Source organism: Amblyomma mixtum, chromosome 7 (genome assembly GCF_055824585.1).
Source record: "Amblyomma mixtum isolate Tamu chromosome 7, ASM5582458v1, whole genome shotgun sequence".
Classification (NCBI taxonomy): Eukaryota; Metazoa; Arthropoda; class Arachnida; order Ixodida; family Ixodidae; genus Amblyomma; species Amblyomma mixtum.
In genome coordinates this window covers 12,710,913-12,732,263 of record NC_143018.1, presented here as the reverse complement: position 1 = coordinate 12,732,263, position 21,351 = coordinate 12,710,913, and the positions used below count along the sequence as shown (strand labels likewise).

The following is a 21,351-nucleotide window of genomic DNA, read 5'->3' as shown; positions in this document are numbered from 1 at the left end:
GCAAAGAATGTTTTCGGACGAAGCACTAATTCAAGCGAAATCAACGACTACGGGTACAAGTCAGAAGGGGAGCGCTGGCCAAGAACCTGCTCACCGAGTAGGGCGGCTGAACACAACAGGAGCATGAAGAAGGATCCCCAGCGGTCAAGAGGCACACCCAGGAGCAGCGAAGAGAATGGGGTACAAGCTGCTCGCAGAAATTTGTCATCACGTGACACGACGCAAACAACAAACTCAACAGCGGAACCTGGGACCACTCAAATAGCAGATGCTAACACGTCGGGTGTTGCAAGCAGCAGCAAGGAGATGAAGCCAGTAACTGAAAAAATCGCAACTCTAAAGCGAAGGATCCATATATTGGAAAATGATGAGAATGCTAAGAACGTGAACCCTACGTCTGGTAGAACTGCTACAAGGAAACGTAAGCTGAAGAAAAATGAAAGCAACGAAAGTCTTAAAGCTCAACATCAGAGTCAAGTCCCCGCCCTGGATGCGGTTGATGTGCAGGAAGACAGAGAACTGGAAGGCGTCTCCGCACTGGCACAATTTTTTGCCGGTTACAGCGACGACTCAAACGACCTGAGCTCATACTACACCCTGTACGGTGCAGAGGACATGATACCGTTTCTCGATTACGATAGCGACTTGAGCGAGAAGTCTAATAAGGAAGACCTTGGAGGGTGCCGCTCTCTATAATATGTGGTTTAATTTGCCTGGCTGAAATTGAATTTTAATTCTTTGACATTCGTGTGGGTGCAGCTGACTTTCAGCTAGCAGTCTCGCATCAGACTCTTAATAAAGAATTTCTGAAAATTCAAAGGAAAAGAAGTGCATTTCATCGCGACCACGTCCTCCACCACACTATGCACCTCCGGCGTAAGGCTGCCTGCGTTATTCACTGCGCTGATTTGCACCCTGCCAATACGCCTCTATCATATATCCGCCTAAATAGCTGAAATTACAGTGCGTTTTATGCTCGTGAAACACGGGATGTTATTTTTTACGGCAGAAGCCTACGCTACGCGGCAGGGTCATCGAGCCATTGTTCGATTTTCTTCTCTGCCGAAGGAGAGTAATAGTAGCCAGCTAAGGTTGGCGCAACAGGCTCAGTTTTCGCTTTCAATAAAACAGAGCGCTTAAAAAACGAATAAAATAATCAGTCTTGCTGAAGCAGAAGCTGGCATATTCATAGGCGCTCTTATGTTGAGAACAGTAGTTCGACGGGGTGAGCTTCCTTAATGACGCATCAGTTTCTGCATGATTGTAACATGCAGAGCAGAAAACGAGATTATACAAGGGTGAAAATTTTCTCTACTGCTGCTCTTCTAACGCTGAACTTGTGCCGCCTCTTCTTTAGCACGGCACAGAGCTTGGTATGCATGGTAGAAGAAATATCTGTACTAATTTTTATTTATTTAAGATTTCAAAAGCGTTGGAGGACTTTTATGCTGCGTTTATGAGTTGACGCGATATCCTACCCCGTTTGGTGCGTCATTTGATGCTGGTGCGACTCTTTAGGTTTGGTCAGATATTTATGGAAATCCCCCAAGGTGGAGTAGATTTGTAATAAGGGAGTAATTACTTATTGACATCCACCCGAGCGCAGACATACGGCTACAAAGGAAAGCTATACAGCTTTCTCTGAAACTTCGTAGTTAAAACAAAAATTCGCCCTGGTCCGGGGTTCGAACCCGGGACCACCGCTACACCGGAGCAGGTTTGAGAGGTCTCCTAGAGATCCGAGCAAATTGTCCAACACCGCAAGGCGTCGCGCCGGAAGGCGATGGCGTTCCGTAGACTCCCTGGCAGCGCTGCAACACGCTATCGCGTTCCACTCATAAAGGAGAAGCTTAAGCGTTCTCCAATTTTTCAATTGCTTAAATTAATTAATTGATCAATTATACACTCTAAATTTTCTTAATTACCGTCAGCAAGCATTGCCTTTTCATTCTGAGCATTTTGACACCTTGAACCCCCTTATCCATTTTTTTAATTTCTTTAATTAATCATTTCATTACAATGATTTCATTAATTCGTCATCATCTATCAGACAACAATTGATCATTAATAACTAGAACCACAAATTACTACGACACGATTTTGTTAAGCAGGTCCAGATTATTTTCGACACGCGGTGCCGAATAATACTACGCCGACGGCTTTTCGACCGAACGAGCGATGTACGCTATCGCGTAACATACTGTTAGCCTCACGCAGGAGGCTGTTGCAGGAAAGGGACTAAAAAGATTCGTACAGATCTGGTTACGCAGGAGGATATGAACCAACAAAGAAAACTTTTACAATAAAAACCATTAAAAGCAACAAAAGCAAGCAAGTCGAAATCGCGGCACTCACACCGAATCTAGGTTTGACAAGCAGTCTAATGGCATCTAAATATGTGCAGGTGACGTCATTCGGCAGTAGGTTCAAATCTCGGATGGCTTGAAGAAAGAACGGAAATTTGAGCGTATTCGTGCAAGTGCTTGCTATGTTTTGTTGCGAAAGCAAGACTACGCGAGTCGCCGAGCCATTTCGCGGAGCTGAGGAAAGGCCATATTGCGCATGCGCGAGGAGCAGTGACGTCATACGGCGCAAAGCTGGCGCGCCGTCGCCGTCGCTGCGCGGGTGACTCAGAGGTGCCGCCGCCGCGCTCGCCAGTTGCGCATGCGCAGTAGCGGCGCATAGCTAGCGTGCCGGGGCCGCCGCTGCTTCTGCGGCGCGCTCTCCATCGCCTCTCTCTCTCTCCTCGTTGCTTTCGCAATCTTCCAGGCAATCTTCCACTCCCATTTTTTTTTTGAGTTTGCAGCGTTCGAAAAGGTCATGTAGTGTGTTTATCAGTCCTGAATGCATCGTTTAAATGAAGACAAAGAAAAATATAAAGGAAAAATTGTATGCAGTACAAAAACGAAACGATTGTGTATACAAAGTAAAACGTTTTCCGAACGGCACAGCTTATTTTTTTAACTTGACACACTTCCGCGGTGCTGTCTCTGTCAGAACAAACAACAGTGGTGGCAATCCTTAGCTATGCTAAATCAAAATTTTATTTATTTGGAATGAACAACGTTTGCGCACAAATTAAAACCATTCTTATGGGCATCCATGCACAGTTCGGGCACTTCAGCACAGTTGCGGCCTGCGTGACTGGCAGAACTGTTTCACAGGTTGAGCGCGAGCAGCTGAGCCTCGGAAGTATTGACACCGCCTCCCATGAGAGTCCGGGCAACTGAGACGAAATCCACGTAATGCACAGGGGTCGTCCCAGTGCTGTTTGAATCCGGGTTATCCGACGTCTCGTACGTCGCGTTGGTGGAGTACCGGTAGTGCCTGGATAAAAACAACAAACCAGGCGACCGAAGTGAAAACGTGGGGCCGCATTCTATAAGTTGTTCATTTTCTGTTGCCCATTCCACGCCCATTTGGTCCTCTGTCAGTGGTCACTCAGATATACCCCCTGCTTTCAAGCGTCTGGTGGTGCATGCGACACAGCCATCGGATGGTTGGCGACTGGACCTGACCATTAGCTGCATATCACAGTCAATATGGCAGCCACTGGTCAGATCCGGTAGCCTTCTGTTGATAAAGAGCTGTGATACACCTCCCTATTGGCTGCATATTGCTCCGAGTTCAGCCAGTGATATAGGTGCGGTCGCCAGCCATTCAATGGCCACGTCGCTTAATTGCCCGAGACGCATGAAAGCCGCAGGCATATCTGTGTCATCATAATCATCATCATCATCAGCATGACTACGCCCACTGTAGGAGAATTTGATTTGATTTGTGGGGGTTTAACGTCCCAAAGCGACTCAGGCTATGAGGGACGCCGTAGTGAAGGGCTCCGGAAATTTCGACCACCTGGGGCTTTTTAACGTCCACTGACATCGCACTGTGCACAGACCTCTAGAATTTTGCCTCAATCGAAATTCAGCCGCCGCGGCCGGGATCGAACCCGCGTCTTTCGGGTCAGCAGCCGAGCGCCGCAACCACTGAGCCACCGCGGCGGGTCCACTGCAGGACAATGGCCTCTCCCATGCCTCTCCAATTAACCCTGTCCTTTTCCAGTTGCGGCCCCGTATCCCCGCAAACTTCTTAGAATCATCCGTCCACCTAACGTTCTGCCGTCCCGTGCTACGCTTGCCTTCTCTTGGAATCCATTGTGTTACCCTTAAGGACCAGCGATTATCTTGCCTTCACATTACATGCCATGCCCAAGCCCATTTCTTTTTCTTGATTTCGTCTAGGGTGTCATTAACTAGCGTTTGTTCCCTCACCCACTCTGCCCGCTTTTGGTCTCTTCACGTTACACTTAAGGGAGGACCGAATAGACGCGAAATGGACAACGGATAAAGGAGAGCTTATAGAATACGGCCCATGCTAACTTTAGAGATTAGATTAAGCCCGGAGTCTTAAACGAGTTCATTGAACGATAATCGCTGGCGAAGCGACTGATCGACGAGGACAACGACTACAATGCTTGAGGTTGTCCTTGTATGTGTGATGCTTCGCAAGGCGTGGGAGATTACGCACTACTCCTGTAAAGGTAATTTTAATTCTTGAACTTTTATACCACTAAGCAATGTCATGTCACTCACTTGTCGTTATAAGCATTGTCATTCTCATGATCAGCCGCATACTGATTCCTGCGCAGCACGGCAAATGGCTTAACATGCGAACGCACTTGAAGTAACTTAGCACTTGAAACACGTCTGATTCATGGCCCTTTTGCCTGAAAGCCGGTCAGAAAACGGCTGCTCATAATAGCTTTCTAGATGCAAAGAGTTATTTTTTAAAGTTCAATCCACATTATCAGTGTTTATTCCACGCGCTCTCCATTCCAATTTTTTCCTCTGCTCAGACAGCCGTAGCGGACATGTATTCTGTAATTATGAGAAAAAATTAAGTTTTTTGAATTTGCCATTAGAAAAAGGAGCAATAAGCAGATTTTTTGCAGAGTTTTAATGATACCTAGGAAGACAGTTATAGTTAGGTGATCATTAGGACGCTAAGCCTGTTGTAACCAGTTAATAAGGGAGTAATTACTCATAGACATCCACCCAAGCGCAGCCAAACGGCTAGAAAGGAAAGCTGTGCAGCTTTCTCAGAAACTTCGCAGTTAAAGAAAAATTCGTCCTGGTCCGGGGATCGAACCCGGCACCACCGCTTCACCTGAGCAGTCGCTCTAACAACTGAGCTAACCGGGACGGCAAGCTTATGGTAGGGCGAGAGCGAATTGATCAATAACTCGAAGTGGGAACACCCGAAGGTGGAGTAGATTTGTAATAAGGGAGTAATTACTCATTGGCATCCACCCAAGCGCAGCCAAACGGCCACAAAGGAAAGCTACACAGCTTTCTCAGAAACTTCGCAGTTAAAGAAAAATTCGTCCTGGTCCGGGGATCGAACCCGGGACCACCGCTTTACCGGAGCAGTCGCTCCACCTTGGGGGATTCCCCTAAACATTTGACCAACAGTGTAAGCGGTTAAACTGTTCAGCTACACAGCAGGTACAATGGTTCGCTGATATTCATTCCCACGCTGTCCTGTCTCGATAAGGAAGAATGGCGCGTCATCTGTGGCAGAAAAGAGCGTCGCTGACCTGAGGAACTCGAGCAGCTTCTTGTGCTTAGCCCTGGCGCTGCTGAACGCGATGGCGCCTGCAGCTCCGAGCACGGCTAGGACAAGCGCTCCGACGACAAGGGAAACACACGTGGATCGCCACAGGTGATGCCTCGTTGAAGTTGCCTCCGCCGTCTGCAACAGACCGCAGCTGGCATCACCGCACCAAGGACGACTGCACAGTAAACCTCATTCTCTTTCTCCACCAACACCAGCGCCGGTATCACCGCGAACATCATCGTCTGTGTTAGGTAAACTGCGAAAAAACAAAGACCTCAACCACTGATTACCAATCGGACTGGTCCTCCAATCGCCAACCGGGACCGCCATCGCACTAAATTTTCCGATCTTATCTTGACACCCGTGTCTTTCCGTACCAAGCTGAGTTCGTACCCAACTATTCTGGACAAAAGCATCTTTGAACGGCAACTAGTTTATGAACGCATTTTTTCATATATTGTAATAATTATTTCAATATAGCGATCAGAACATCTGCATGTCTCCCGTCGAAGGCTTGAATTTTTTCTCTGTTAACGCTTTTGACGCTTTTGCTGGCGTCAAAAACGTTCCCCGTTGGTTTTCTATGGCAGCCTTAACTGCTCGATGCGAGTGATGGAAAAACTTTAAAAGAAAGATTTTGCTACACATCGGAAGACTGGACCATTACCTTCAATATTTCCATAACAATGCCTTGCAATATTTCAATATTCAAAATTTTTTACAAGAATGTTGGACATAGATTGATGTCAGTACCTCGCCTACATTGCCTTATCGTAACAGGTTCTTCACCTTTGGTCCCTTTTCAGCGCCTTGTTTTCTTTCCATTGAAAACAAACATTTTCCCCCCTAATAGTATATTCAAACCTCAAGAGAGAACATTTTCAAACTTAGCACAGCAATAAACCAGCGGTTAGGTTTTTACGCAAATGTGCACAATTTGGTGTGCCACAGCGATTCGCAATGGTAACATCGAAATGCTAGGATATATAAGGTAAACAGCCCATGTATCCTGCAGTAACTTAATTTTGAAAACGTACATTGGCTCGGAAGTGAGAAACAAGAGTTGGTGATGTTAATGGTGTCACAGTATGCCGGTATAGAAATGGGTTGGTGATATTAACGGTGTCACAGTATGTCGGTATAGAAATGGCGGACGACGTCCTGCCGAACTGGCTGTTTCATGAAATATTTACTTCGTTCGCTGCATCACATAGCAAAATCAATTTATTTTGCGACATGAAGGATCCTAACGTTAACATGAAACAAAATTTAAGTAATCAATGCTAGGTGCAGCATACTCTCAGAAAAGCTGCGATATCTCTTTATACTCAACTGTGTACAAAACGCCATAAAGGTTTAGGGGTTTTATCTCATGGCGAAAAAAAATTAGATTTTCGGTTTTCTCTATCAAATAGCGAGTGCCGTAACCTTCCTGAATACAATTCAGTGACTAAAACGCTTTTCCAAAGCCCTTTACGACCGTCAGAACAACGCGGATTCCAAAATGCAGCGGTGTACGGACATGCTCACTTTCCGTGGAGCCTGCACACGTTCGCATTTCTGCTATAAAAACGATGTCGAGAGCAAAACTGAAAGTCGGGAATCACAGCTGAGTCTTCGACAACAGTACAAAAAAGCAAGAAACGTGCACAATCAGCAACAAATAAAACACGAACAAGATAACTGATACACCAACAACAAAATCAGAAGATCTTAACTCGGAGAAGATCAGTACTAGCGCATGGTAACTTCACTTCGTAGGCGCGAAGAGTGTCCTTTAGAAGTGTTAATCGACTTCGCTTGTATTTTCTCTTTAGTTTGGTTTATGGGGTTTAACGTCCCAAAGCGACTAAGGCTATGAGAGACGCCTTAGTGAAGGGCTCCGGAAATTTCGATCACCTGGGGTTCTTTAACGTGCACTGACATCGCACAGTACACGGGCCTCTAGAATTTCTCCTCCAAAGAAATTCTAGCCGCCGCGGCCGGGATCGAACCCGCGTCTTTCGGGTCAGCAGCCGAGCACCATAACCACTGAGCCACCCCGGCGGCGTATTTTCTCTTTAGGATCTAATGTACGTCTGTTTGTGTGTTGCCATCCCAGTTCGCGTTTCATTTGTTGTTAATAGCACGTTGTATGTTTTATTGAAAGCTATCAGGTTTTACCCTATGCTTTTTCTAATCTGCGGCGAGGCGCACGCTTTCTTCACTCCTGCTTGCTTATTGTGAAAATTTTCCTTTCGGTTGGAGAAAGAAAACTATGCGTGGGCCTGTCTGGGCCACGTGTTTCCACATGTTTGCTGTCGTCATTGGCGCCTCTCGCTCGCCGTTTTAGAAAGCCCACGAGACATGGTGTGAGTACTAGAGCCTAATGATGAACGAGTCTTTTGTGCACCGACACTTCAAGCCATACATATTGTTTTCCAGCTCGTATCGCAACCAGAGCTTCTCAAGAAATGTCTCCACGGGAGAACGCGAAATGCCAACGAGTCATTTATCCACGCCATCTGGGAGCGCTCACCAAAGGAAGCCTTCCATGGAATCCACATCTCTGAGTTAATTCTATCTGACACGAGGCACCCACATTCGGTGTTGGTAGCTGTATCCGTGTTAATGCACTCTGATATTCTCAGTGAAACCTCACGGTATCTAGGATATGATCACTGGGGCGTTACATCGTGAAATGGTTGCGTGAACTGGACAGTAGGCGAAATCACTTAGTGGCGAAACAAATCGCAAATACGGGTATACAGAAGCAAACTGATAAGCAAACAAGCGTAAATTTCACGTTGGTATCGACTAAACGGCTAGTGGCTGCTGAACAGATGCTTCAGTGAATGTTGTTTCTGCCTAAGAAGTCGAAAATATGTTTCGTATTTGACCTGAAAGAAAAACGCGGATCTCGAACTGAAAATTTAAGCGTATATATTCAGTTCTTCCTCCTGTTCTCCAAAGTATTGTTAGTTATAGTATATCTTAGTTTGTTTCCATATTGTGGGAAAATAACTAAAACCTAATTAGATAACTACGGGTCATTAAGACACTTTCCTTCAATATTCCTTATTTCCAATTGAAAAGTAACTTTAGCCAAAGATCTGCCAAGCGGAGCTGTGCTATTTATATTTATATTTAGGTGCATCAAAATGTGAAAATGTTTAGTTATATCATCGCACTATAATGACGAAATATAATCAGGTGACATTACTGTTCATAAAATTTTATATGTTCTCCTCAGCCATAAAATGTAGTATAGCTCCGTAGTTTGCTTCTTTCAGAATTCAACTGTAGAATATTTATAGAAATTACACAACCCGTAAGGCTAGACATGTCGGAACAAAACACGGAGTTGAGAAAAAACACGTTTGAAGCGCTCGCGCCAGCCATTCGGAGGTCGTTGTAGAGGTCTCAGAAAACGGCGGTATGCAGAGGCTCCAAGAGGATTTCACAATAGTGAGCGATATTAGAATGTAGGGAAGAGTGCCAGCTTTGGAACAAGAGCAAGATGGCGGCCATCAGGGATGCGGTTGCGGGAAGCGGGCGCGGAGACCTTGCTCTGAAATCGCCATTTCGGCGCTTCGGAGGTGTCAAATATATAGATTTTTTAGTAGTTGGAGATCGAATTAGACCTCGAAACTTTGTATATAGGTACTACAGAGTATATTGCACCCGAATATGCCATTTTTGAAATTTTAATCTTTGCTGACCATTTCAAGACCCGCGCCACCCCTTAAGCATCTAAAAATATAATTTTCTTTGTATCATTTCACCCATTATTACAATACGAACAAAATCTAGATCGCAGACTTTTCCTCCAGTTTTATATACAGAGATGAGCAGCTCTACGAAATAGAGATTGTTTCACATCTGCACAGTAGGATGTTTTCTAGGAGTGCTTTATTCAACGCAAAGCACACACATGGGGAATAAAATAAAACAAACCCGGACAGACTAGGCGTTGTAAACGCTGTCAAAATGGGTCTTAAATATTTTTCAAGATCAACTGGAAGAGTAGGGCTTATCACGTGCCGCTAACGCTAATCTCATTTGATTTTTTATTTATTCTTGTGCACTCCTGGAAAGAGTAGCCAGCTTCATTATTCTATGTAAGGGTATCCGTAACACGCTCAACTATAAAAAAACAATTTAGCACCCTCTCAAAGAAGTTCACGGGGAGGAAAAACTTCCGCCCAAAATGTGTCGAAAGATGGTTTTCTTCGAGGCGCCGAGGCGCACCCTACCGCCGTAGGTTGTGCGTCGGTCCAGCGCCTCGTCGCGGCGCGCGAGGACTTCGAAACTTTGCCTCATGTCTTATTTCAAGCTTTCTTTTTAGGCTTCAGAAACTCGCTGGCAGATCCCCTTAAACAAATGCGAATCTTTTTTAATGGGAATGCGTTGGTGTGATTGTTTCGCCATTTCTAGCCTAACGCAGCGCTCAGGACGTAAGACAGGTACAAGGAAGCAGTTATAGTAAGCTTGAAGGTAAAAGTTAACGTCTCACACAAACTTTACGATACCCTAACCCTAACAGGGAAAAACACTGTAAAAAGGTTGCGCCAAGAACAAGCGCCGAGCCTCGTGTCTCTTTTCAACAATTTTTATAGCGTTACGTGGCATTTCATGGGTTCCGAGTGCGTAGGAGATAACTCTGCGATTTTAAAGGATGCTGCATGTACGCAGATTATTGTCTGACATTTGATAAGAGTAGTTTGGCTAAAAGTGAGCTTGCAATTAATGCAAAGAGCGATGGAAAGCAAAACAGCATTTTAACATTACGAAAAAATGAGAGCAGCATGGGCTCAAGAGCGAAGGCTAGTTGAAGGTACTTCATCCGGCTGCTGACCCGAAAGGCGCGGGTTGGATCCCGGCCGCGGCTGTCGCATTTCGATGGAGGGGAAATTCTAGAGTCCCGTGTACTGTGCGATGTCAGTGCATTGTTAAAGATCCCCAGGTGGTTGAAATTATTCCGGAGACCTCCACTACGGCGTCCCTCACAGCCTGAGTCGCTTCGGGACGTTATACCTCACAAGCCAAACCAAACCAAAATTAACGAAATAAGGAAATGGCCGCAGGCAGGAGAGGAGCGCGTAACCGACAGTTTGTGTGCCGAAGTATAGATAATAAACGTTGGAAAACGCATGCGGGGTTACCTGAGAGTGAGGTGAAATGACGAGATTCGAAAATTTGCTTGAATTACGGGGCCGCGGCTGACTCAAAACGGTGATAACTGAAGGTCGTTGCAAGAGGTCTTTGCCCTGCAGTGGGTACAATTTAGACAATGATGGTGCTCTGATAATAAAGGCTGTTTAAAGCTTCAATATATCGTGATAGCCGAGCACATCTTCGATTCTTGTTCGGGAGTACAGAACTATGAAGACTGCACATATGCACCAAGGCCAGGTGATCGAAATTTCCGGAGCCCTTGACTACGGCGTCCCTCATAGCCTGAGTTGCTTTGGGACGTTAAACCCCAATAAACCAAACCAAACATGCACCAAGGGCGTATTATGGTCTTCGTATTCTTGTCTGGGAAGGCACAACGGAAGTCTTTGTGTACATTATCGGCCAAGTTCAATAAACACTGTTGAGTTGTTCTTGTTTTGCCGCCAAGAACTATTGTCTTTGACACAGTGTACAGGCGTGTAAACAATAACCGCGATAATGCGGTCTGCCTACCTACTGCGAAGCCTGGCAAAATAAGGACGGTACCCTTGCCAGCTTTCAGTCAAAATAAACGAAAAGATCACCTGAAGCCAGTTTGGACGCTGGGTGTCGAAGAACGAATCACCTTGCGCTAAGGACCGATGGTTAATCGAGAGCTTGCTTTCGAACCGGCTTGGCCTCGGCCCTTCGAATGAAGAGTCCTGCATTGCAATACACGCAAAAAAAAGGGGCGATTGAAAAGCATAGAGAAAGCAAAGGAAATCCTCGGTGCTTACTTCCAGAACAGACAGGGCTGCGAGTTCGCGGTCTGCACCGACCGGGTTGGTGGCTGGGACGCACGGCACGGCTCTGTCAGCCATTTTTTTCGCTTCTTCTTTTACGTTTACTGACACATCTACAAAAGAAATCACACGAAGGTTTCTGCATGCAGTTTCCTTCTGTTTAGTGATTCTCCGCATTTCACCGATTAATTAAGCTTCGAGGGTAGAAAGGAAACGAAATATAAATCATTGATTTGTGTCTCAAGGCCTGCGAAATGTGTTGTGTTTTATGGCACATAGGCAACTAGGGCCATCATGCGCCAAGCTCAGGCCTAAGAAATAATGGCCTTTATATGGCATCAAACCTTTTTTATTAGAGATTAGGGATGGCCTCTTCTATCAGAGCTTTGTAGCCTAGTGGGCTGACTCACGTGTTCATTCCGACAGCAAGGTTTCTGTTGTCTAATGAGTTCGTAGGAAAACTGTATTGACTTTCTTTAATCTGCTCTAAATTTTTCTTGCACTGGAAAGGCAAGAAAAATAACAGATAGAGTCTTATGTTACTTTCTGTTTTCTTTCAGCCAGTGGAAAATATCCCCATATGTGAATGAGCAATTTGAAAACATATCGCCATTGTCATCGCCATCAAATGCGCATCTTCCAATGACAAACTATGAGCCATGTCGCTAATTCGATTGCAAAACATATCAGAAAATAAAAAATAGAAACGACGGCAACAACAACTTTAAAGCTGACGCTCACTGCAGTGGAGACAGACTAATCCATATTCTTAAAACGACTTTGACTAGGGCCTCCGGAGGGGCACGCGACATTCCAGAGGAAGACGAAGAGCGTTAAGGACGGCGCCATGGGTCAGGCGCAGACCACAGAGGAAGCTGCCATCGGCGCCGTAGACGCCGAAGCTGCCGTCAGACCCGCGACTAGAGAAGGCAATGCTGGAGCACCGACCATCGACGCGCCTGCTGCCCGGAAGGCGTCTTCAGCGTCAACCGTGTACGCGAACCCCATCGCCCTGGAGCAAGAGTTGTGGGAGGAGTCAGAGAAGAGTGGGAAGAGCGCCCTGGCCTTGCCAGTCGAGCAGGGTGACTTCGCTGTAAAGGAAGCGATGACCAGGCTCATCAGCGATCAGGTACAGGTTCCCTCATTGATAGGTGAAGCAAAAATAAGAATCAAATTAAGTTCTTCACTTATATTTAATAAGCAAGGTGGCGCTAGCCACAACACCGACTCAATATGGGTGTCGCTAAAATCCATCCTTCTACCAGATATATATTTTTTTAGTCAAGATGTTTGCCATTAGGCATAATGTAAAAGGGAAAAAAAGTTATAAGAAGGATTGTAAACAAGCCTCGCTTAAAACCTGGCAAAAGTTCACGATAAAGTGATTATCATGAGTCCACTTGCGATAGTCGCCTGCAACGTCCCAACGCAGGCCTATACCTTCTTTAGGAAGCGTCGTCTCACGGAAGCTGTAGCCGGGCAAGTCCACAGCAAGTGTTTTTCGTCACACTGGTCTGGCGCACCACCACAATGGGGACACTTGTCAGTCACTTCGAAACGTTTGTCACGCCACCGATGACGCACAGAAGGGGTCAGAACCGCTCCTGCCCGAATCTACAAGATGTATCTACCAAATAAATCTGAGCTTGCATCCACGTCCTAAAATGATAGACGTTGGCGACGGTTTCACTTTGTCTAAGTCTGGCTCTTCTTAAATCCATCTCCTAAAATTTTACTATTTTTAGGTGCTGTGATTTTCTCGTGTACAGGGCATGCCTTTTCTAGCGTCAGCGGCACCTTTTTTCCTGCTAGCGGCTGGTTCCCATAGAGTTATCTACTACAGAGTAGATCAGTGCTGGTTAAGAACGAAGATACATGAGTCTACTTTTCTCCCACAGCTTGGCCAAGTGGCGGAGACCCCGACGGAAGCCGGGACTCCCCAGAATCAGCCTCACAAGAGCGGACGAAAGCCACACGGGAAGTCACGTTCACGGCACCGCGGAGCGAAGTCGCCAAAAAAGTCTTCGGCACTGAGGGCAACGTCGGCTTCGGCGTCACCGGGGGACGCCGCAGTCGCCGGCGGGGCGGTGCAACACCGTTCCACGAAACATCAGGCATTGTATCACCGTGTTCATTTACTGTGTTGCATTCAGTGGATTACCGACGGCAGCTACCATTCGGAGATGGACCACAGGATGAAGAGAAATTCATAAGTGGTACTATTGCACGTGTTGTGGCTTAATAGTTATGACTGTTGGTAAAAAGACACTACAGTGAACATTGATAGTCTTTATAAGACACCATTAGAAGGATCTGGAGAGCTCCGTAGCTTCGATTCGCTTATAATGGCTGATGCGCAGAGGCCCTAACGATGCAATTAACGCCTGCGTAAACTACTTATGTCCCAACGCAAACTTTTAATGAATATAAAATCCTTGATATGGCGTCCATCCACTCATTGCAGTTCGAGAGTGTTGGAGAAAATATGCACTAAAAATGGCACTTATCGCGCGCTCATTCGCTCACAGCCTCATTTACTATTACGTTAAGCGCCAGCATACTATTATGTTAGGCGCTCCCATACTGTTCGAATACTTATGAATACACTTCTCAAAGCATCTTTGTTCATCTTTAAAGACTCATTCAATTCACTTGCATTCCCAAATGAAAGCAATGGAAGCCAGCGGGCAGATAGAAATTAAGCCCACCTATCATGCGCAGCCCGCGACTGTCAGAAAAAAATGTTTGCGAGAGACCAATATATTTGTATGCGCACTGTTCCATCATCGCGATCGCTCGCTCGCTTTTCCTCTTAAGCGCATTCAGCCACTATAGCTTCACCAGTTCACAATGCAATGATGGTGAATTCTTATGGCCCGAGGGCGTCTGCGGCCAAAGAGTGCCATGCCACACAGTTTTCTTCGACTACTCAAGGTGGGGTAAAATACCCATTTCCCAAGCATTTCATCCTAAAGGAGCCGTTCACCAGACCGGGGGAATCGTGTACCCATTGCATCGCCGGTGGGTACCCGGCAGCACTGGGGTCGAACCCCGCACCCCCTGTATGCGAGGCGGATGCTGAGGCCACTAGGCCACCGCTGCGGTAGTTCACAATTCAGTCACTCAGTGTTTTACTTTTAGACTTTGTTTGGTTTATGATTTATAGGGGTTGAACGTCCCAAAGCGACTCAGGGTATGAGGGACGCCGTAGTGAAAGGCTGCGGAAATTTCGATCACCCGATGTTCTTTAACCTACACTGACATCGCACAGTAGACAGGCCGCTAGACTTTTGCCTTCATCGAAATTCAACCGGTTCCTTTTAGTGGCTGGCTGGTTGCCTCACTTACTTATTCACCTTCCTTGCTTCTTAAATTAAAATCAATTCGAAATTTATTTAACATCACATCAAGGCAGTATGTGGGCAAATATTAACCGTATTCCGTATTCCCCTAAACATTTGACCAACGCTGTTCCCACTTCGAGTTATTGATCAATTCGCTCTTGCCCTGCCACAAGCTTGCCGTCCCGGTTAGCTCAGTTGGTAGAGCGACTGCTCCAGCGAAGCGGTGGTCCCGGGTTCGAACCCCGGACCAGGACGAATTTTTCTTTAACTGCGAAGTTTCTCAGAAAGCTGTATAGCTTTCCTTTGTAGCCGTATGACTGCGCTTGGGTGGACGTCAATGAGTAATTACTCCCTTATTACGTATGCAAAAGCCTGATGCTGTCTTTGCCGCCCGCAAGAACGCGCCCATTTTCGCTCACATTCCCTCCCTCGTTCGCTTTCTTCCATTGTTGCGGCCGGCATTTATCAGGGCCGACCGAAGAGGCGCGGGGAGCATAGACCGAAGCGGCCACGTCACCGGACCCCTGGCGGTGGCGCCAAGTCACCCAGGACTCTGGCCAGGCCTGCATCACGAGGACGCACGCCGCCAACCGCTCGGCTGCTGCCGGCGGACGCCCAACTCATGGCCGTCGGAGGACGCAGGCCTCGCGAGCACCGAGTGGTACGGCCGTGGCGCGCAGGAAATGAAAGACTCGGGAATTGTCCCATTTTCGGCGCAAACCTGAATCCGCCTTTTTCACAAGATGTGGCGCCCGCGAAAACTCGTCCGCTACTGGTTGAAAACAAACGTACTATCGTGGACAAAAGTGGTATACTCCACGTGGCGGGAGCCAGACCAACGGAAAACTGCGGCATTTTGGCGAGCTAAGCACGAAACATTGAAACGAGCAAAGTGACATGCCTGATGATAACAAAGGTCACACACTGGCTGTCTCGACCCAGATGCTGCCTATAGATGCCGTTGCAATGCAGTTGTCCGTTGCTCCGGCTCCCGCCGCGCGGAGTATACCACTTTTGTCCCCGATAGTACTTGGGAGAGACAGGCGCGATCCTCTTCCTCGAGGAGCCATCTGCGCCAGCGAAGTGGCAAATGCGTGCTTAACACTTGCCGCCATCTGTCGCATGCGCCTGCCTCTAACATCAACTGCGCATGCGTAGTAGGACCTGGCAGGTTTGTTTTCAACCGGTGGAGCTGGAGAAAAGGCGCCGTGTGAAAAAGGCGGATCTCGCCTTTCTGGATTTGCTTGTTTTTTTTTTTGTCTTTATATAGTTTAATGACCCAAAGCAGCTACTGCTATGAGGGATGCCGTAGTGGAGGGCTTCAGAGATTTAATCTTCCTGAGGCTCTTTAACGTGCACTGAGATCTCACTTCGCCTTCATAGAAACGCGACCTCCACGGCCGGGATCGAACCCACATGTCACTAACTCTCGTTTGTTCCCTGACCCGCTCTCCTCTCCTTGTTTTTTGACGTTACACGCATAATTTTCGCCACGGATACTTGCAGACTCTCCTGGATAGCAACTCTGTTACTCATAATTTTCCTTCCCGTAGCTCCCTGCGCTGGTCTAAATTGTTTAATGGAATCGTTAACCTCCAAGCTTTTTTTTTTCGTAGGAGGCTTCTGGCTAGATGCAGCTATCATACATTTTCTTCTTGAGGAACAACAGCAAGTTGCTATTCATGGTCTGAGAGCACTTGCCAAGTGCATTCTGAAACACCGCTCTTAGTCTTCAAACTATTTCTCTCTCGCGGTCTAGATCTGCGGTCACTGTACGTACCCTGAGAAGATGCATTAACTTACCACTCGCAACGCTTCGTTGCCTACCGTGAACTGCTGCTTCGTTCCCATGCTGTTTAAGATTAATTTAGATTCCTTCATATTAGTCTTGAGCTCATTTGTTCTGAGTTGCCGGCTTATTTCCTCATTGATGCTCTGCAATTCGCCCATAAGTTCGCTTAGCAACCTTAGATTACCGAGACATTTTCCGTGAACTCATATCGCCTACATTTACCAATTCACCACTCCCACCCTCTTGGAAATAGGCGGTGAATAGTAGCGGTGGGATCGTGTCTCCCTGCCTAACAGCCGTGCTGATTGGGATCCTATCCTAAGTCAATATTTTCAAGCACCTTAACATGTACTTCTTCTACACCATTGTTGCACAATGCCTGACTGACTGTTGTTGACTGTGGGCTGACCCGAAAGACGCTGATTCAATCCCAGTTGCGGCGGTCGCATTTTGATGGCAGCGAAATTCTAGAGACTCGTGTACTGCCGATGTCAGCGCACGGTAAAGAACCCCAGGTGGCCGAAATTTTCCAGACCCTTCCACTACGGCATCCCTCACAGCCTGGTCGCATTAGGGTGTTAAACCCCATAAACCAAACCATGACACTGTAAAGAAAGACCGCTATGGGGCGAGCTGGAATGATCACGCAACAATATCTTCGTTGTCTTTCGTGTCAGCAGCAGAGCACCATAACCACTTAGCCACTGTGGCAGTTGTTTCTCACAATTATTGACTGTGACTTGTGCTTGAATACAAAGCGTTCATGCAGAAGGCAACTGTATCTCCGTCCTTCGAAGACCTGCACATATGTCAGTGTGTAAATAGAATACTTGCATTTAGTACCTGTCTCCCCCTATCCTTTCTGGCTGTCCCCTCAACTCTCTCATTTCATTTCTCCAGTCTACCTTCTATCCCTCTATTTTCGCTGCCCCAGCTCAGGTGCTTCCCGTAGCGAGGGCAGATGTTGGGGCTAGCAAAACTAGTTCCCTTTCTTTCATTATTATTTTAAATAAACCACCACCACCATCACCACCACCACCACTATCACTACCACTACCGCTACTACTACTACTTCTTCGAAGAACGATCTGCGGATGCATCTGCGCATATTACTAGGATCCGCTATGAGTGCGCTGTCTGTCTTGAAAAGCACGCGATCACAAGTTTCCCTAAGTAAGGGTTTTTGACCGTGCCGTTTTTGCAGTAATCCGAGATCTAAAGGCATCCTTACGGCCTTCTTACTATTGCCTTCTGCATGACATTATTTCCTCTCCTATGCCGAGCAGGGTGGGCCTGCGTCGTTCGAGACTACCGTGGCGACGACCACGTGCTCGCGTGCCGGAGCCCTCGTGTGCGTCCTGGGCTTGCTGGGCTCCTTGGCGGCTGTGACGGCGATGCTCGCTTTCAGCACCGTCAGGGTGCTCGGCCATCGTGACCGCATCGTCCACGACTTCGACAACTGGACGCTCCAGCAGTTCAAGATGGCTCGAGCATCAGCGGCCTCGGCCACCGGCAACGCGACGACTACGGCCGCGACGCTAGCCGTGCTAAATGCCGCGAATATGACACTGCGTGCTGTTAACAGCACCATCGGCGATGTCAAGTCGTCGGCAACCATTAGGAGTTGAGGCGCACTTTAACACCGTAATGAATAAAGGGTTACGGCTATAGTTAGCTTTTTATTGCGGTTTGTATGTTTCAGCATGAATCCTTACACAAAGGCATGCTTACTCTTGTGGCCTGCAACGCACATATCCTTTATGCTATGTCATCGAGATTTGTGTAGTCCTCCCTCATACTATACTCTCCCAAATGCGGCTGCGACCAGTTTCAGTACGAAAGCACTCACCCACATCGACCAAGAATCTTGGATCTTTGGATATTGTGCTGTCGTCTAGCAACAGCGGCGCCACGTTAAGCAAGTTAAAAAGGAAATCAAATCAATGTCCGTGACTGGGATTCGAACTCGTAGCGACGCGAACAGATCACCTTCACAGGCCGCTGCGCGAGAGCCCCATAGGCTATCGCCGTAGCCGAACACTCTTCGTGTTAAACTGCAGTACATACTCGCGCTGTGCATTGCACATCGTCGTCTTCATCAGCTTCCATCTGGGGCGCGAACGGATCAGATTAGCTCAACCTCGATCAGAGCTTAATCTGAGTCTAATATCGCCAGACGTGCCGACGACCCAGCAAAGCAAAACTATGAGCCAATCAAGCTTAACACACGCTTTCGCACGTCTACTAGTTTAACTTCGTTAAAAATCTACTGATTTTTGGGTACAGGGCAGTTCTTGGCAAGGGAATGCGAAGGGATGCCTTCGAAGTGGACATGTGATGTATACTGCAAAGCACTTAATTTTCGCGAGCTCCGTACTTCAAGAATTCGAGCAAAGCAGCATCATTGAAACATTTCGCGTGAGCTAACTTTCGCGAAGCGTAATTGATAGGCCCATTAGCGCTCATTTTGCTGAAATTAGTTCCTGGAACAATTTTTTTTGCGACGTCTATGTGATTTGAGAAAAACGCGAAAAATTCAGTCGTTTACAATATTCGAAGTTATACATGAAGTAAGGCGTTATATGGATAGCCCGCCTCATAAACTGCGCGCAGCGCACAGTTGAAAGGCGTACTCGCAAATGTAGAAAATAAGAGCTCCAATTAGTTGGAAGTATCAGAAAATGTCTACGCTTTTTATGCGTGTGCTGTAGCATGGAAGCTTAACAGAAGTGAGAACAATGCAGACGGTAATTAAACAACAAAACCAACAGAACCTAAACAACACTACCAAAAGCTCTAGGAAAATAAAAACGAAAGGACCCAGCCCTAACAGACACAAAACAACTGCAACTAGCCCTCCGATGTCGGGGTTCCACGAACAAGGCAGCCTCGTGTCTTGTTTCAGGCAGTCCCAGCAAACAGGTCGCATTTTCGACAAAGCATGCAGAGCCATTCGTGCGTCACGGGCTGCGCTGTATGCTTTTTCTGCCTCTCGGTAACCGAACACTGCGGAGCAGAAAGAGCAGTACGCTGGATGTCTGAGGTAGACGCAATACCAGGCAGCCCTACATGAGGTCCACTCAACTTGCTGCGGGCTGCCCCCGTCTACAGTAGGTGCAGTTTTGTAGCAGCTATTTACCGTTGGTCGCAGCTGATAAACTGCAATAAGAGTGCTGACGAGCATGGACCAGCAGCAATGCGAACACAATGCAGTTGCTATCGAGCTTAATATGAGCTCTATCGCTGCCGCGGTGGATCAGTGGTTATGGTGCTCGGCTGCTAATCCGAAGGACGCGAGTTCGATCCCGGCCGCGGAGGTCGCATTTCGATGGCGGTGAAAGTGTAAAGAACCACGGGTGGTCGACATTATCCGAAGCCCTCCCCTATGGCATCCCTTGTAGTCTGAGTTGCTTCGGTAACATTAAACTGCCTCAAAGTAAACCCAATATGAGCTGCAACGCAGAGGATGTGGTAGGAGCTGAGTTCGCGAAGCAGTGAGAGCCCAGCAGAGCTCGAAAGCTGCGCACTTGGGGGATAAAAAGGACAGACTACAGCCTGCGCACATCTGGAGCTCTGTTTTAACTTACTATAAAGTGGAAGACATATCTTGGTCGCGCTTCTGCACACTCATTGACAGATGGGACGACGAGTCAGTCTCACCGTTGTGGCAGAAACACCACCACCTCAAACTATTTCAGTTTGCGGTGGTTTTCCAACAGAAACGGACGACTTTAGCCGTCATGCTCAAGAGCTTTCAGAACATTTGTTGTTTACTTGGTCAGCACGATAAAGGTCACGCACGGGTCAATGGGCTCATTTCCAAAGAAAGCCCGCGAAATACAAAAAAAAAATCACGTCACTAGCGCATTCGCGAGCCACGATTGCGCTGCTCTCAATCGTGACTTGAGACTGGCTAGCGCAGGCGCCGCAACCACCGTCGGCATATCAGCCTGCCGGAGCAGTGAGGTCGTCGCGCCTTGCCAGCAGCTGATTTCGTCCACTCAAACAACAGTTGAGAATTGTAAGGAGAGACAACTTTGGCTGAAGTCACAGCCCTGAAGCCTGTACAATACGTCCAGCATCAACCAGAAGACTTGCGAAATATTTCTCCGAGCAGTGCCACTCTTTGCGAAAGCCTTCTTTCGACAATCGTGGCACGCGAATGCGCTAGTCACGTGATTTGTTTTTTGTATTTCGCGGGCTCTCTTTGGGAGCTTGGAAAGCAGAGGGAAAAATGGGTAAATTGGTTTTTGAGGAAAGGAAATGGCGCACTGCGTGTCTCACACATCTCGGTGGACATTTGAACCAGAGGGAAGGCGCATGACTGCCCTCTTGGAACAGTGGACACCTCAATCGTGCGTGGCGGTAGTGACAGATGTGCGCTGCATGCGTTGGAATTGACAACAGCAACGCGGCGCTGAAGCCATAGGCCTTCGGCATTCGTTGTGTTCCTTGGCGTTGGCGTTCACAACGTTTTACACTCCGATCATTTTAAGGAAAGGAAATGCGCATAAGTGGCTCCCTGGTACAGTGGACGCCTGAATCATGCTGATAGGTTCGTGGGGTAACGAGAGAGAGATGTGAGCTGCAGGCATTGAAAACGTTGTGCCAGAAACGCGGCGCTGAAGCCATAGGCTGTCGGCGTTCATTGGCGTTAGCG

At 47.3% G+C, this 21,351-nt stretch overlaps 2 protein-coding genes and 1 non-coding gene across 3 annotated transcripts in view; 2 read left to right on the top strand and 1 right to left on the bottom strand.

Moving 5' to 3' along the window:
- Positions 1–5,725, bottom strand: part of LOC149335052 (uncharacterized) — a 38,270-nt gene extending 32,545 nt beyond the window's left edge. Inside the window, exon 1 of the mRNA XM_089551745.1 lies at positions 5,597–5,725. The gene's annotated coding sequence lies outside the window, so the exon portion shown is untranslated. The remainder of the gene's footprint in view (positions 1–5,596) is intronic.
- Positions 5,726–12,402: 6,677 nt separating this feature from the next.
- Positions 12,403–18,319, top strand: LOC149335050 (uncharacterized). The gene is made up of 4 exons (XM_089553869.1): positions 12,403–12,684; positions 13,454–13,760; positions 15,298–15,560; positions 17,978–18,319. The coding sequence occupies exons 1-4, from the start codon at positions 12,403–12,405 to the stop codon at positions 18,317–18,319; spliced, it is 1,194 nt and encodes a 397-aa protein (XP_089409995.1).
- On the top strand, positions 15,080–15,153 carry TRNAA-AGC (transfer RNA alanine (anticodon AGC)). Its single transcript has one exon. It is a non-coding gene; the product is annotated as a tRNA-Ala (tRNA).
- Positions 18,320–21,351: the final 3,032 nt, after the last annotated feature.

Bases quoted from the DNA above. Each gene is read 5' to 3' on its own strand.
- LOC149335050 (XM_089553869.1), top strand. From the start codon at position 12,403: ATGGGTCAGGCGCAGACCACAGAGGAAGCTGCCATCGGCGCCGTAGAC. The intron at 13,761-15,297 runs ATTCATAAGTGG...GCCGCCCGCAAG, and splicing joins GGACCACAGGATGAAGAGAA to AACGCGCCCATTTTCGCTCA. The intron at 15,561-17,977 runs GTACGGCCGTGG...TATGCCGAGCAG, and splicing joins GGCCTCGCGAGCACCGAGTG to GGTGGGCCTGCGTCGTTCGA.